This window comes from Lygodium microphyllum, chromosome 6 (assembly GCF_053477565.2).
Source record: "Lygodium microphyllum isolate KBCC chromosome 6, Lygodium_microphyllum_v1.1.10, whole genome shotgun sequence".
Lineage (NCBI taxonomy): Eukaryota > Viridiplantae > Streptophyta > Polypodiopsida > Schizaeales > Lygodiaceae > Lygodium > Lygodium microphyllum.
In genome coordinates, this window is record NC_141140.1 from 120,553,176 (window position 1) to 120,570,015 (window position 16,840).

Here is a 16,840-nt window from a genome sequence, read left to right on the forward strand (position 1 = left end):
GGGATTACTCTTAATTATCCCTTTTCAACAAATGGATGGCTTAAGCAATTGGATTTTAAAGGGATTAATAGCAAAAGTAAGAAATACCTCTTGCATTGTTGAAGTAGATGATTATGGAAGCTCCAATATCCGTATGAGACTTGAAATTCTTGAACTCCCGCTTGATGTATCCAAGAATATCCTCAAATTACAATCCCCATGATGAATATGTAGCTCATAGACTCCAATTTCTCTTCAAGGAAGCTCCAATATCCAAAAGCTTGATAGAAGTGATCCTTGTAGCCCAAATGTGGCTGGAAATTTGTAAGGGAGTCAATGATAAGCGTCAAAAGGGGTAGAAGACTTCAATCCTTGATAGAGAACTCTTCCATTGTAGCACATAAGCTTGCATATGTTGCCCATACGCTTGCAATGCCAAGAAGAAGCCCTATTCTTGCAATATTGATGCAAGACCATGAATTCTTGATATAATCCCGTGCATAAAGCTTTAGGATGCATTAAGAACCAAAAGCCCCATGATAGCAAGCTTCAAAGATAAAAAATGCTGAAAATTCAAGTGGCTGCCCTGTTTTGCCCCAATTCAAGAGAAAAGAATGCTTCAATCTTGCAAGAAATATTCAATGGCGGTCCAATGCTTGATGTAGATGCTTGCCTTTGCTATTAGGAAGCTAGAAGAAGTCAAGAAGAGGCCAAATCTTCAAGAAATTGAAGGATTCCTCATGCTGTACATTTTCAGCCATGGCTAGGGTTTGAAGAGAGCTTCAATCTTGAAGGGAGGAGAAGGAAGAATGCCATTGATGCCTTGTACATCACCTTTGTGATCCAAATAACCTTGTGGAAGAGCTTGTAGCCTCCAATTCTTCAAATGTTAGATAAAATGGCAGTTTCAAGTGCTGGAAAATTGGCGCAAACTGCTGCAAGCATGCCTCTTCAACCACGTGATGGATACTTCACTAAATCCAAGCATATAGGTATTTAATATCAAGCTTAGGATGCCTACTTTGATCCTATATAGGTTGCATAGATGATAGAAACAATGGGAGACAGAGATGAGTAATTTCCTCCATGGCAGGTTGAAGAGAAAGCTTGAGAAAGAGGAAAGAAGCTTGTTCCAAAAAGTAATACAGGGTTTAACTCCTAAATCCCCAATTTAGACTCCAGTTAAAATCAAGAACCTTCAAAATGGACCTCCATTTGACCACGTCCTGCTATTTCGGTTAATAATTTCCATCTTCCTCAAGATCTTCTTCAAGAAACCTCCAAAATTAGTCTCGACTTGTTGCAGAGAACTCTGACTAGTCACGATTTGAACTGTACCAAACCCTGTGAATCTTTGTACTCCAATTAACTGGTTCTTGTCCTTGTGAATAAATTCTCCAAGAAAATGACTCTTTCCATGGATCAAAATCCATGCTGCTCTGATACCAATGTAATATATTAGTTCTCACAACAAGTCAAATAACAAGAAATTTATGGATTACACCATGCTTGCAAAGAAATACACCATGTTTGCAAGGAAGCCATAGCCAAGGTAGCTAGGCATGAAATAGTATTGCCATGGAAGGGTGAGAATCATAGATGTAAGTTGCAACATGAATACTCACCTCGTGTCAAGGTGGGACATGGTATGTATCCCATATCTTGGTGGCTAATAGCATGCACCCTCTTAGTTGGTGGAGGAAGGAACCTCAAAGCATGTATTGCTTGAAATGGCAAAAAGATCCCTCACAAGTTACATCTCCACCTTTTATACTTAACCCTAGCCTACTCTAGACTAAGGTGACTTATGCTTTATTACAACCATTTAAGGATTCCCATCTTGTATGCCATATATAACATGGATGAAAGGGTGGCTAACAACTATAGTGATGAAGGGAGAGAGGCATCAATCTCTAGTGAGAACAATCATTCTAAGGGCAACGATAAGGGCACATTGCAACAAACATTGAGATGTAGATGTGGTGGTGGCATATTCTAACATTGAGGAGCGTCTCACCCATAGATTGACTCGATCCCAAGCAATGCTTGAGGAGTTATAACAGTAAGAGACAATAATGGATTAGCTTTCAAGGTTCGCATCTCTACTAGCTTTGATGCAAGGAACTTTAAACATTATAAATGGTTGAGACCCTTTCAAAGTTGCAAGCTTGAACATTTGGCATACATAACTAATTTACATTGTTTAACACTTAACTTCCAAAGTGAAAGAGAGCTTCCTTGTTTGCACAATTAATAAAGAGAGTGTGTGAATGTGTAAGTGCATGCACATGCATATGCAAGTGATTTTTGAAAGTTGAAAAGAAAGAGAGAATCAAAGAGCTATAGCATTTCAAGTTTATCCAAAAAATTTCCATTACTCATCATTATGTTTAAGTACAAATGGAATTACATTACAATCCACAACTAGGTTTGAATCAAATTGCAAGTTCTGGAGAGCATTGGAGGTACTCCTAGTACTTAGATTTAGAACTAATCAAATCAAATGCAACTAAATACACAAAACATCAACTATGGTCCAAACATTCAAATGACAAATTACATGAAACATACGATAGATTCAAGGCACCCACAGACTCATAAAGACATGAAAGCTACCAAATTGTATTTCGAAAATGTTGTGTTTTATAAGAAATACAAAAAATATAGGGCTTATTACAAGGGGCAGCCCAAGCTCTATAAGGGGTCACTACATCTTTGCAAGTTTGATGTCACGTTCTGCTCCAAAAAGAATCATCCAAATCAACAAAGGATGACTACAAGGCCCTATCATCTACTAGCATGTGATCCCTAGCCTTTGACTCTATGAGTTATATCACCATTTTTGTCGTGGGTATCCACCTGCTCCCTATGCAACCAAATGTGTTGGTCTAATTGCCAAAATTTGATCATGAATATAATGAGCCAGCCCAAAGCATACATGTAAAACTCCTTGATGCAAGTAGTTTAGCACATGAGATCATAAATTTCTAGTGTAGTCCATGGCCTCTTTCTCCTTTTCATCTCCCCTTTTCTTTGGTGCTCATTAATGACATCTATGAGTTTCGCATCAATGCCACACTACTAGTTGAGGTTTTGCCATGTTAGGTCTAAGATGAGCTTCAGACATTAATCAATGATGCTAGCCCTAGGGATATTATCTTTGATGAAGTCTAGCATAATGTTATCTACATGCCAATCAATGTGGATGATGCTAACACTATGTATAGTCTTCACTGCATCTACTAATGCATGAATGATGTGTGGAATATTATTATTAACCCCAAGGATTTTGGCCCTACGCTCTTCATCAAGGACTCTTCCTACAATTGGTGTAAAGCCAATAGCTAGTTTTTGCAAGCACTTAATGGTCCTTTTATACGTGCAATCAAGAAGCAGACCCCACATTAGAAATTTTTTTAACATGTCTTTGTTTAAAGAGTGAATACAATCACCCAAGGAGGCTCAAAAAGTGAAAGCAATGCATTGCATGATCAACAGATTGGTTCTACATGCCTTGCTCAACCTAAAATTGTTGCAATTTTATACTTTTGGAAACCTTGTACATCTTTGCACAATATTTGAGATCTGATATTTTCTATGGTGACTTAGAGGCATTGCCTAAAGACTCCACTTTTGAGGGCCTTGCCTAGCAAAGGTGTGCCAATCATTAGTGCGCACTAGTGATTCCTTAGTGTGCACAAGAGGGTCGCTTACCATTGATGAATCCTCTTATTGCCTAATGGCACTAGCATATGACCTGCACCAATCTCCGTCTTAAGATGCTTTCAAATAAAGGTTGGGTTGGATAGTTCCTTTGCCATCTTTGCATGAGCTAGCACCTCCCTCCACTTCATATTCCATAAGGGCTAGCTTTTCTCTAGATGCAACTGGGAGTGCTAGTTCCCTAAGGCTTTCTACCATCTTTGGGGCATTCTTTAGCACAATTCAATAGAGATGGAGGCTTTTTGACGGGTTTGAAACTTCATCAACAACAAGGTGCCCATACCCCTATCGAGCACATGGCAATACACGCCTAATTAAAAAGTCCACCAATGCAAATTCATTGCTATTGATATGTCATATTTGGTCATCTCTGTACTCAACAATATTGCTTCTACTAGACAGATGCATAGCGCTTTGGTGACATTAAGGTTCATTCTTGCAATATCTTGACAAGAGAGAAAGACAAGCATGTGAGCATGGTGACCAAGGATTAAACTAACACCCCGAGAAAACAAGTTATACAATCTTGCAAATACAAGGCACCATGACTATAGACTTGAGATAGTGAGAGTACTCACAAGTGTGTGCAAGGTGCCTCTATATAGCCAATATTAACACGACAAAATGAGGAATTGACATAAATAAAAGATACACCATCGAAGCAACGATGGCAAACCACAAGAGCATCTATACAATCTACAATATCATATGCATGTATAATCAGTGTGGATGACCCTTTGCTAAAGATGGGGCATGATGACAATTTCTTCTAGGTGTTCAAAGAGCTCCATCTTTTCAAAATTGTACAAAACTATGAGTACAATCCTAGCTATAATTTTGGGACAATAATGAAGAGTATTGCATCTCTCTCTTTTTTTTCTTCGTAAAAGGTAATTGTATTAATTACGAAAAAAAGTACAAGATGACTTGATTACAAGATACATGACGACAATCTAAGCCATCATGTGAAAAGGTTCCTAAGTACTACAAGTTACAATGTTATGGCAAGGATGCAGATGAAATTGCCATATGCCAGGGACGTAAGTCCTCCCTAGAGAGCAAATTAGAATGTTGGAGAAGATCCAACTGCCAATACAAGAGGCCCTTAAGCCTCGCAATATGCCGCTGAACATTATGGGGGGAGTCAAAAAGAAAGGCATTCCTAATGATCCAGTTATGCCAACAGCCCCAATATCGAAGAAAATGATACATGAGCTTCATATGTGGTTGTGCAGGAGTGGGGTATTTGGGCTGGCCGAAAACCCAATCAAAGGGGCGCAGGGTGAATCCAACCACTCCTTGCCAAACAGCCGACAAAAATAACCAGACTTTCTTTGCGATGGGGCAAGAAATAAATCGGTGGCGGGCTGATTCCACAGCAGTGGTGCAAAAGAAACATTTGCCATTGGAGATTCGTCGCTTGGAAAGAGCCGACGCAAGCGGAAGACCACCAATCATCACTCTCCAAAGAAAGACTTTACATTTGAAGGGTGTCTTGTTCAACCAGCCCTCCATCACTGTTGCCCTCCACCATGACCGGGATTTACGTAATCTCCATAAAGCATTCGCTTTGGTAACTAGCCATTGATGATCTTTAATCAGAATATGATAAACTTGGTTAGCAGAAGCTTTGCTTAAAGTCAGCCGGCCTTGTAGGTCCCAATCCTGCCAGGGATGATCTGAAGCAAGGGCAGGAAAGGGTTGTCTGCTCTGGAGCATCTGCAAAAGCTGTTCCCATAAAGGCCTATATCCCCGAGGGATCCTGAAAAGCCTCCGAGCCGTACGAAAAGATATAAGCACATTGCGACTGGCAAGGGTGGCATCCGCAACTGAAGACAAGCCCAAACGGGCCATCCGGTTGAATTGTGGTCTAAGCTCATGTTTACCTTCCCATGCAAGTAAACGCGAGACCGCCAGTAATTCCAATTGAAAAGAGTTAGTAGCCAAGCGATCCTCCGCTGGATGCTACTGGGCCTTCTGGAGGACCCGTTTCCAGGAGCACACCAAATGAGTAAGCAGCGACGAAGAAGAACTGGAGAACCTCGAATCAGCATTAAGAACATGCCACCAAGAACTCCTGATTTGGGTATTGCCATGTAGAAGCCCATGGCTCTCAAGGAAATAACGGGCTATATCGACCCATGGATGATGATCCGAGCACATGGCACGGAAAAGAGACCAACGGAGTGCCTGCATGTGAGTTTGGGCATCCAAAATAGCTCCGCCACCCATGCGTTTGGGGGTGCACGCATGCGACCAAGAGATCCAGGAAATACCTGCATGCAATGAGTCCTTCTTCCATAGCATGAAGCGAATAGACTGAGTGAGAGCATTCAGAGTCGTAGTAGTCCAGGGCAACAATGGCAAGAAATATGTGAGCATTGGCAACATAATTGTCTGGGCCACTTTGAGGCGAATATGGAAGGGCCAAGCTTGAGATTTCCAATACATAAACTTAGCCACCATTTTCTGGGAAATCCACTGCAGAAGCTGCTTTGGTGGAATGTCAACACCCAAAGGGTACCCAAGGTGCCTGACAATTGAGCCACGAGGAACAACCAGACCCTGCCAGTCCAAGGACTGCAAGTCCGACTCCGTGTAGCTGAGATTGCATATCTCTCTCTCTCTCTCTCTCTCTCTCTCTTTAAATAGAGAAAAAAAAACAAGGTAATATTTCCATTGAGCCCTCTAGCATTCAAAAGTTGATAAGAGAGTGTGCATGTATCAAAGTCTTCATCAAGTTGTGTTTTGTAAGATATGTTTATATGTGCAAACAAATATTTTTCTATGCTCTCAACTTGTGTTTTTCCACTTTCCCATATACTTTTTTTTGCAATAAAATTTCTTGTCTAAAGATTGTTCATGCAAGTTTCCCATCAAGAAAATAACTCATGGCTCATGATGCATCAAATAAGCTTACAATGGTGTAATGAGTGCTTATAAGCACAATTAGACTCATAGTTATCTTCATGAAAAAATAGGTATTACACTTTGTCTTTAGTGTTAGATTGTACAAGTTTTATTATTCGTTATTTGTTGATGTAACATTGTCATTGGTCCACGTAACATTGATTGCATGACAATTGTAAGTTAAAAACCATACAAACATTGCAACTTCTCATTAAAAACCACACATAGGTGAGGACATTATCTAGTTGAATACACGACCTTAATGCCCATTCCATCAAACAATACGAGACAATCAAGACACTATCCGATTGAATGCACGACCAAATGCCCATCACTCTACCATTATAGTGTAGCTCATTAGGACACTATTTAGCTAAATTCACAAATGAGTACCCATCAATGGCCTAGAGAGAAAGGGAGGGTATCATAACCAAAATGACACCTCTATGTGGAGTTCATGACATAGTGTGAAGTCGATTGTGATATACTTGCCAAAAGATACTCAATGAATGTATGATTGACTGATTGATTGGCATGCACACACCGAAACACATAATGAGTGATAGGGAAGGATCGCCTCATGACATGCATACACTAAGTATACAATGCATACCAATGAGCAAGCTCTCCCTATTATGCATGTGCATGTGCATGTGCATGCACACATAGAGAGTGGGTGGCAAGAGGATTGCCTTATAACATGCATATATCGAGTACATGATGCATGCCTGAGTGGTAGGAGAGGACTACTTCATGATATATATATGCCGAATGCATGGCACATGCCAATCACTAGGCCCCTTGCTTCACACACACACACACACACACACACACATAGAACCTCAAGTGTCAAGCTCCAAATGAAAACTCAATGGGCCCCTGTTTATAGATTTTTAGGGTCTCATGGTGAGTTTTTTTTAGCCAAACTCCTCGAGAAAAATGAAAACCACAATAGGGTTTTTCCAAATTATTAGGTCACTTATGACCTAGTCAAGACAGAACAAGAATGAGGGTGAGCATCTAGACATGATAATTACTCATCCTCTTTTCAAAAAAATTTGAGTAGTTGCATAAATATATTATCCCCTCTTACTATAAACTCATGCATAACAATTGAAGATAGTCCCAAAGTTGGTTGCTCCCACCTCTACCATCATCCACCATTTCTTCCTCATGAAATCTCATTTTCACTCTTCTCACACTACTATTTTATAAGCAGCACATATATTCTCTTTGTAATTCATTGATATCTATGAAAATGCATTAAGAGATAGCCACCAAGTAGATCACAACAATGCTCTTCCCTGAGGGACTTAGTTGAGTAAAACTAGATTTCTTTGAGGAGAAGAGGTAAGGGTGGAAGGTGGCAGTCTTCGCCATTCTTCAATCCTCAACTTTGACTATAGCTACAATTTTTTTATGTAATATCATATTTAGCTTAAGCATTCATCCTTACCATCTTTTAAGAATATTAACTCTTGAATCTGAGTGAATATAGTTGTTAAGCATACTGCTTTGTACAGGGCCAATGATGCTACATGTATCACATATAGCCCAATTTTTTTCGCATCCGAGCAACATTGAAATTTATTTTAGCTGCTTCTAGAAAGCTATTGAGAAAGTCTGGATCGGCTGATTTAATTATTGGATTGGCCATGATGAAATGCACCCAAAGGAGCAAACTATACAACAAAATAACGCTGCTCAAGATGAGCCTTCAACCAATCTTCAACCCTCAACTATCTATAGCCATGATTTTCCGAATGATTGTCATATTTAGCTTCAAGTATTCGTTCTTTACATTTTCTTCAAATGTTGAACTCTCAGAAATAAGTGACTATTATATTATAGTTGTTAACCATATTACATTGTACGGAGCCAATGATGCTATATTTTTCATGTCTGGCCTGGTTTTGTTCGCATCTGAGCAACATTCAACATTATGTTAGGTATAAGAAGCCTTCTTGACAGCTACTGGAAAGTTTGGATTGACGGATTTGATTATTGAATTGGCCAGGAATGGAATGCACCCAAAGGAGCAAACTAGACAAGAAACTAGTGCAGCTCAAGATGAGCCTCTCATGTTGGCCCTGAAGGGAATGGACCCAAAGGAGCAAACCAGACAAGAAACTAGTGCTGGTCAGGTAAACCATTCATGGGCATGTTCCATAAACGTTAGTGTCAAATTTGATTGCAAGAAAGCAGAAAAAATCCTATGCAAAGTAACTCATGGCCCAAATATCTAACGCTGCTGAAAAATAATCCCTAGGTCACACCTGCAATGTTTTGTTGTAGCTTTGTATTAATCAAAAGGTCCTATTACAGCTCCTACTTATGAATTCTTGCTTTCTTGTAAAACTGATTCTATGTTTGGTACGTGTCCTTCATACTTCATACTCAAGTTTACCAATTGTAACATGGATGATATACTTTCACTTCGTCTGCCACCCACAACAAAGTCAAGCAACTCTCTATTTACCTCTATCGATGCACTCGCAGGCTTTTTTTCTGCACGTACTTGCTTTCTCATCTCCTCTATTCTGCTTGCATCTATCAACATACCACCACTTGCATAGATGTCAGCCATTAGTAAATATGCAGAAGCATCATCTTGATTTGCTTGGACAAGTTGTTGAAAGCACCTCAGTCCCAGTTCAACTTCCTCATGAATTTTGCATGCACTAAGCAGTGCCCTTAGCGTTCCTTCAGATGGAAGGTGTTGCATAGCTCCAATAAGTCTGTCTGCCTCATAAACATGTCCTGATCGTGCAAGAAGATCAACCATACAAGCAAAATGATCCCATGTCGGTTTGATTCCGTGATCTCTCATCAAGTGAAAATACTCGTGACCTTTCTGAACCAAATTTGAATGGCTGCATGCACCCAGAAGACATGTGAATGTGATAGCATCTGGCTTCACACCTCGTTCTTGCATCTTCTCGAAACATTCAACCACCATGGTCCCCTCATGATTCTCACCATATCCCTTAATCAATATGTTCCATGATACAACATTTTGTAGAGGCAGCTTCTCAAACACATTGTGGCCTTCTACAAGAGAGCCACATTTTCCATACATTTCTACCAACGTGTTGGCCACAAAATGATATTTTTCCAATCCCTGTTTCAATATCTCAGCATGTATTCTGTGGCCTGTTTCTAGAGCTCCTGTGATGCCACATGCTTTCAAGCTGCAAGCATGAGTAACAACCACAGGACACACACTCTCTAAGTGCATCTTTTCAAAACAGTTCAATATTTCCTCACCAAGCCCTTTCTCAGCATAACCTGCAAGCAATGCATTCCATGACACTCCATCTCGAACAGGGAGTTTGTCTAGCATTTGCCATGATTCTGCAAAGCAGCCACATTTCACATACATATCTATCAAGCTGCTGCAAACAAATAGATCACTATCCAGTCCTCTTTTGGATAACTCAGCATGAATTTTGTGTCCTGTTTTTGGAGCTTTTACAATGCTGCAAGCTTTCAAACTACCTGAAAATGTTACCACATCTGGAAACACACCCTCATGTTGCATTTGTTCAAAACAGTTCAGTGCTTCCTCACCAAATCCATGTTCAGCATAACCTGCAACTAAAGCATTCCACACAACTTTACTACGGACAGGAAGCTTGATGAGAATGTGGTGTGCTTCCGCAATGGAACCACACTTGGCCAACATATCAACCATTGCACTACTTATGAAAATATCCTTCTCCAATCCTCTTTTAGTTATCTCAGCACAGAGCAGCTTGCCTCTTTCTGTGGCTCCTATAGTTCCACAAGCTTTTAAGCTGCAAGGAAATGTGACCCCATCAGGAGGAGTGCCATCTAACTGCATTTGATCAACACAGCGTAGTGCTTCCTCACCATGTCCTTGGTCAGCATATCCAGCAATAAGTGCATTCCATGATACAACATCTCGAATAGGGCATTTCTCAAGCATTTTGTGTGCATCTGCAAGTGAGCTGCACTTACTGTACATATCTATTACAGTATTTGCAATAACAAGGTCCTTTTCGAGACCTCTTTTGAAGATCTCAGTACATAACAGGTGGCCTTGCTCTATTGATCCTTCAATACTACAAGCTTTAAGACTGTACAGGAATGTTGCATCATCAGGAGGAAAGCCTTCCAATTGCATCCTTTCAAAACAGTCCCATGTTTCACTCCAAAGGGCTTGTTCAGCATATGCTGCGATGAGTGTATTCCATAAGATTGCATCCTGAATAGGAAGCTTGTTAAACACACTGCATGCTTCTGCAAGCAAGCCACATTTGGCATGCATATCCACCATAGTGTTGCCAATAAGTATGTCATTTTCCATACCTTTTTTGGTAATCTCAGCACAAATTGACCTGCCCCTTTCAAAATCTCCTATGCTGCCACAAGCTTTCAGGCAGAAAACATAAGTAACATTGTCTGAGCCAACATCCTCAAGCTGCATTTTTTCAAAACAGCTCAATGCTTCCTCTCCAAGCCCATGTTCTGCGTACCCTGCAATCAGCACATTCCACGAGACCACATCATGAGTAAAAAGCTTCTTGTGCACTTGGTGAGCATCTGCAAGCAAGCCAATTTTGCCATACATGTCCACCAGACTGTTACCAATAAAGAGATCATTGTCAAGCCCCATTTTGACAATATCGGCATGTAATGCATTCTTTCTTTCCACATTATCAAGCCTGGAGCAAGCTTTTAGCAGAGCAACAAATGTGTAATTGTTGGGTTGTACATGATCCTTTTGCATTTTGAAGTAAAGATGGAAGGCATGTTCCGACTCCCCACTGTGGACATACCCTGAGATGAGGGAGGTCCAAGAGTAGACATTGTGAAGTGACAAACCGTTGAAGACCTGCTGAGCTTCGAACAAGCACCCACATTCGACAAGCACAGACACAAGGTAGTTCCCAAGGACGGTGTGCCACTGAAGCCGCTGGCTGCACACATAGGCATGCAATTGCTTTGCCTGCTCCACATTCCGCTTGTGTCTGCATTGCTGAAGGAGGCACTTCAGCTTGTCGATAGTAGATACATCAGCTGGCATTCTCTGGTAAGACCATGTTCTGAGGGAGCACGTGATCTCTCAGTGGCAGCATATTTCTAGTCACAGCCACTGCTCTTGGCACAGTGTTCATAAAGCTTTTTCAGTTCTGCGATAGCACGGCAAGGGCCAAATCTTGGTGATGTTCTGTTCCTGCTTCATGAATCCTATATGTATCTGTGTATATATGTTACGGCGAGGAACATCACAGTCTCAAACCTAAGAGAATACTTCAATTCCAGAATCTTTATCTCGTCTTTTTGGCCCACATTGCAAGTGATGGTGATAATGAAATGCCACTCTCTTCTTCTTCTTCTTCTCCGAGGAAATCCCTCTATCCTCCTCTTCTTCTTCTACGCCTGTTTTATTCCTGCTTCTCTTTGGTCCACTCTCTTCCTCTTCTTCTTCTTCTTCTTCTTCTTCTTCTTCTTCTTCTTGTCCGAGTAAATCCCTCTCTCCTCTTCTTCTTCTACGCCTGTTTTAATCCTGCTTCTCTTTGGTCCGGCACAGCAAACATTTTGTAGAGTGTCCAAAAACGAGTCCTGGAAATTTGGATTGGACTTATTTTCAACATAGATTTCATTGCCCCATGATTATGGGCGATCAGGCGATGGATATTCAGAGCCCCGCACGCCTAAGCTTACAGACATGACATGGAGGAGCTTTGCACTGCAGAGCTTGTGGTCACGCTTTACCTCCAACTTGTGTGAACGCCATGACCCCGTTTACAAAAAACAATATTTAAGAATAATAGACGCTATAAAAAGAATTGAGGGGGAGAGAGAGAGAGAGTCGGGAGTCGGGACTACAAGGACCGGGTGAAGTCTTCAAAAAAAAGCTGTTCAGTGAGCCCGGGAACTTCTGCAAATTAAGTATTGCTTCCTACTACCTAGCCTCCATTTGCCAAGACTTTTGGACTCGCCAAAGCCTCAAGCCATAGGGTGTCTAGCTCGTAAGAGTTGGGATCTACGGCCAAAAGTGCATCTTTCACTCATGATTAATCACGCCCATTACATGTTGGGGTCCACTTAGTCATATAATTCAATGGCATGGGCTCACAAAATCCGAGTACTTTGCTTGCCTAGATCAAATGTAAACCCGACATACGATGTAAATTTACCCAACCAATCTAGCATACTTGACCATCCAAACTCCAAAGTTCACAAGAAATTGTTATCGCCCTTTTATATCTCTATATTAGCAATAGAAAATATTTGCACACAACCTGTGGTAAGCAAATGTTTGGAAGAAAGTTATAAAGTACTTATTTCAACCATACCTAAGCTTTTAAGGTTAAAATCTTTGAAATTCATCAATTATGGCTTCCACATTTGGGATACGATTCTCTCTATCTCTTTCTTTCTCTCATGTTTCCAATATCCATCATGTAATTGTCATAATGTTTGTGTGATATATATCTTTAGTCATCAACAAGTGACAAGGCTAAGATATGTGACTTCCTTGATAAAGATAATGATTTGACAACACAAGGAAGAAGTAGCATTACACCAAGCCCACTATGTTTTACCTTGTCTCTTTTGATAGAGAGGAGCTATAGCTTGAGTGTTGAAAGGTGACAAGGTCATTGTGTTGAAAATGCTCAAACAACATAACAAAAGGGAGTTGCTAAATTGGAAGAACATAGTCTTTGCACTATGAAAAATGCTGTTGGACAAGTTGTGTCATCCTTGAAATCGGAACCATCATTGCATGTTGCATGCATAGAGGATTTGGAAAGCATCATTCTTGCAAACCATATAAATAGGGTTATAGGTTTTCATGAAGATATCAATGCAACAATCATTGCATGTTGCATGCATAGAGGATTTGGAAAGCATCATTCTTGCAAACCATATAAATAGGGTTATAGGTTTTCATGAACATATCAATGCAACAATCGAGTCTCTCAAATCCAAGTGATGCATGGATATGAGGAAGCATGGCATTTTGTTTCCCTATGTTAAAGAGCTCATCAGTTCTTATACTTGCAAGGTGTATGTGAAGTTCCATGAGTCGAATGGTTCTTTTGTATTGGAGCTTATGTCATATAGATCTCTTGTGGAGCACAAGTTTCATGAGAATAATTGTACACAAAGTTAGACTAGGCAAGCTTTGTTCAACTAGAAAACATGGTCCATCCACTAAGACAATAGTGAAATAAGCATACCATAATGGTGGTAGCAAAGCTCAAAAGGCTTCTCAAATAAATGGATTAAGAACCTCTAAAAAATGCAGTTTGCCATTGAAGATGTAGGTTAAGTATCACTTACTAGTGCATCCACATGTTATTGAATGCTACAAGTTGGATTTGTTTGATGTTAGAATGTGCCACTTTGTCACTAAGATGAGCCAAACAAAATAGTAGTTTCTTTTGAAGAAAGCCCCTCCATTGGATCATGTCACCTTTAGGTTCTTCATGACTCCAAAAGAAGTGCAAACATTGTCTTATCAAATACAAAACAGAGTCATGTTCTCTTATTTTATGTTATGGCTTTATGATCTAAAAGTGCTTTGAGCATCAATGCTATTGCTACCTTGTAGGTAAACGTTCCAAGGATGGTTGGCCGATGACGTACTTGAAAGCTCTTCATCTATGAAACCCAAACAAACTAGTCTTTATAACACTTTTCTAATTTATCCTACTTTTGGGATCTTGTGAAGTCTCTTGTGTTATAGATATTATTTCATCTATGTAATAAAGAGTTTTGGATTCCTATAGGTGTTGTACTACCAACCATATAATCCTCATGCAAATGAGTACAAGGATAAACCAATCATATTCATTATCCAGGAGTTGGAAATGAGCAAGATATTCTCCCAAAATAATACTTGGGTGATTGATAATACATTCAAGACCAATGTGTTTGGTCTTTCACTTTATGCAACCATTCTACCAAACCAATGTGGAATAGGCATCCATGTGTGGTTCATGTTTGCAAAAGTTGCAACGGTTCCAATCAAGAGATGTGTCTTTGCTATCTTATTTTCTACTTCCTCATGGGGTTCTATTTCTCTTGAAACAACAATGTTCCCCATTTCTAAAGAAAATTGATTTCCTCTTCCTCAATAGTCTCTTCCAAGGATGGTTGACCTCTTTCCTCTTCTTTAACACTCCTTGCCAATGTATTTTCTTAATTTTGTTGAATCTCTTGTGTTGTCTTAGCCTGTTTTGGGTTTTCTTCTTTAAGTTTGTGAACTCTTCTAGTGTCTTTTGCATATTCTCTGTCATGGTCACATCCATTTCAATCTAGAGTTTCTCTGAGTTTCAATCCCAATCCTTTTGCTCAAAGTAGATTCTTGCAAAGCAGATCTTTCCCAGTCCTACCTAGCAACTACTAATAAGCTTTCAAAGTTAATCAAAGAAGTTTCCACCATCTCTGTATTATCTAGGTTTGCATCAACCTTATCAACGGAATTAGTGAAATGTGTTAAGCAATTCCCACTCATTTAAACATCACAATCTTTGTTAATATCAAATTGAACCTTTCTAGGGCTCCCAACACCTCCAACATCATTCTCAGTATCACATTGAGGTACTCCAGGACCCATAACATTACCAAAACCACTCTAAATATTGGGTTTCTCTTTTAGACTCCCCTCACAACTCAAACTAGTCTCCAACAACTTATTATTAACCAAACATGACTCCGATAAGTCACTACCACCAACAACATACAAGGAGTGGACAACGCTTGTCTAAACACTCTCACAACCTACCTCTAGACTTAAAATCTCATCCTCAAAATTGCACTCATTTCAACCATCTTTCCTAGACAACAAATTAAGGGGGATTTTAATTTTGCAAGCTTTCCTTTTCATTCTTTTGCAATCAAACCTTGTTTTCGAGCTTTTCCGTGCAATGTATCCATTCTACATATAAATATCCCTATGCAACATACCCCCACATGGAAATATCCTATGTTATGCATGATTTGCATGCATGCATTTATAGCATGATAAACTAAAATAGGAAAAGATCCTAGTTCATGGTTTTCATGCATACAAAAAGAGAATAATAATTCTTCATGATGCCAGGAGGCATATTCCATGGTGGATTCCATGAGGTTTTCAGTGGATTCTGTAAAACTAGAGGCATATTCCACGGTGGATTCTGTGAGGTTTTTCGATGGATTCCATAAAACTATATGTATTTGCCGGGGCTCGTACACAAGGTGGATTCCTTGTGCGAGAAGTTGATTTGTAGCTGAAGACTGCTAGGTATTCACTATTGTTTGTTTATTTTATTTATAAACAATTGTGAATGCTTCAATTGATGTGTAGAGCAGGTAGCAGTGGCTTTGGGTAGCACTAGGCGTTAGCGTAAGTCCAAGAGTAAATTTCATAATTATGATTAGTTATCTTAAGTATAATATATAATATTATGTATTTATATGATATTGAATTATTAAAATTATTACTCTATTTGTAAGTTATAAGTTTAAACTTCTTTAGTGATAATTAGATCATTGTCCTTAGTACTATTAATTAATTTATTTTTAATATAGATTATTTTAAAATATGAGATTTAATATATGCTTTTATTAAAATAAGCTTTCTTTATGGAATACCTTGCTATTTTCTTAATGTGGTTAAGTTTAAAAGGCTTTTCCAGCTTTCTTTATAAAAGCAACAGGATCGCGCGCAAAATAGGAGAAGATGGTGAAAATTGAGTTTTTTTCGTTTCTACCTCATCTCGAATCGGAATTCAGAGCTTCAAGAGCTGTTTGGATTTTGGCACGCTCCAGACGTAATGGTGACGTCAAAACGTCAAGATTCATATCACAAAATTTTCTGCAACAACTGCAACATGTTACAGGATACCTCTTGACTCTTAAAACTCTGTATTTCAATTGATATTTGTACTTTCTTTGTAATTATATGTAAGATATAAATGCAAATATCTATGTAAAACTATAATATATAATTAAAGATGGCAAATCATGGCTTTTGCCATGGGAGAGGTTGGGCCCAATCATGTGTTTTTCTCTTGTCTTTCTCAATCTATTGAGTTATTTAAATCCTCTTATGTATTTTAATGTTGTTTGTATTTAATAGTCGAGATGTTTGATTTGTTAGATTTTTCCACTAAGTTTTTTGTTTATGATTGAGATTTGATTTTCCAGATTTGCCACGTATTCAGCTTCATAACACTTTATGATTGAGATTTGATTTGCTAGATTT

At 39.3% G+C, this 16,840-nt stretch overlaps 1 protein-coding gene across 3 annotated transcripts in view; it reads left to right on the forward strand.

Moving 5' to 3' along the window:
- LOC148035041 (pentatricopeptide repeat-containing protein At5g27110-like) overlaps nt 1–16,619 on the forward strand; it is a 39,502-nt gene extending 22,883 nt beyond the window's left edge. The window contains exons 2-3 of one of the 3 annotated variants that reach the window (XM_087679934.1): nt 8,630–8,756; nt 16,272–16,619. In XM_087679934.1, the coding sequence (XP_087536060.1) occupies nt 8,630–8,756; nt 16,272–16,283 (139 nt within the window). In that variant the 3' untranslated portion in view covers nt 16,284–16,619. Of the gene's footprint in view, nt 1–8,629; nt 8,859–16,271 lie in introns of those variants that run through there. The other 2 variants (XR_015691140.1, XM_087679933.1) reach the window with 2 other exon arrangements.
- Nucleotides 16,620–16,840: the final 221 nt, after the last annotated feature.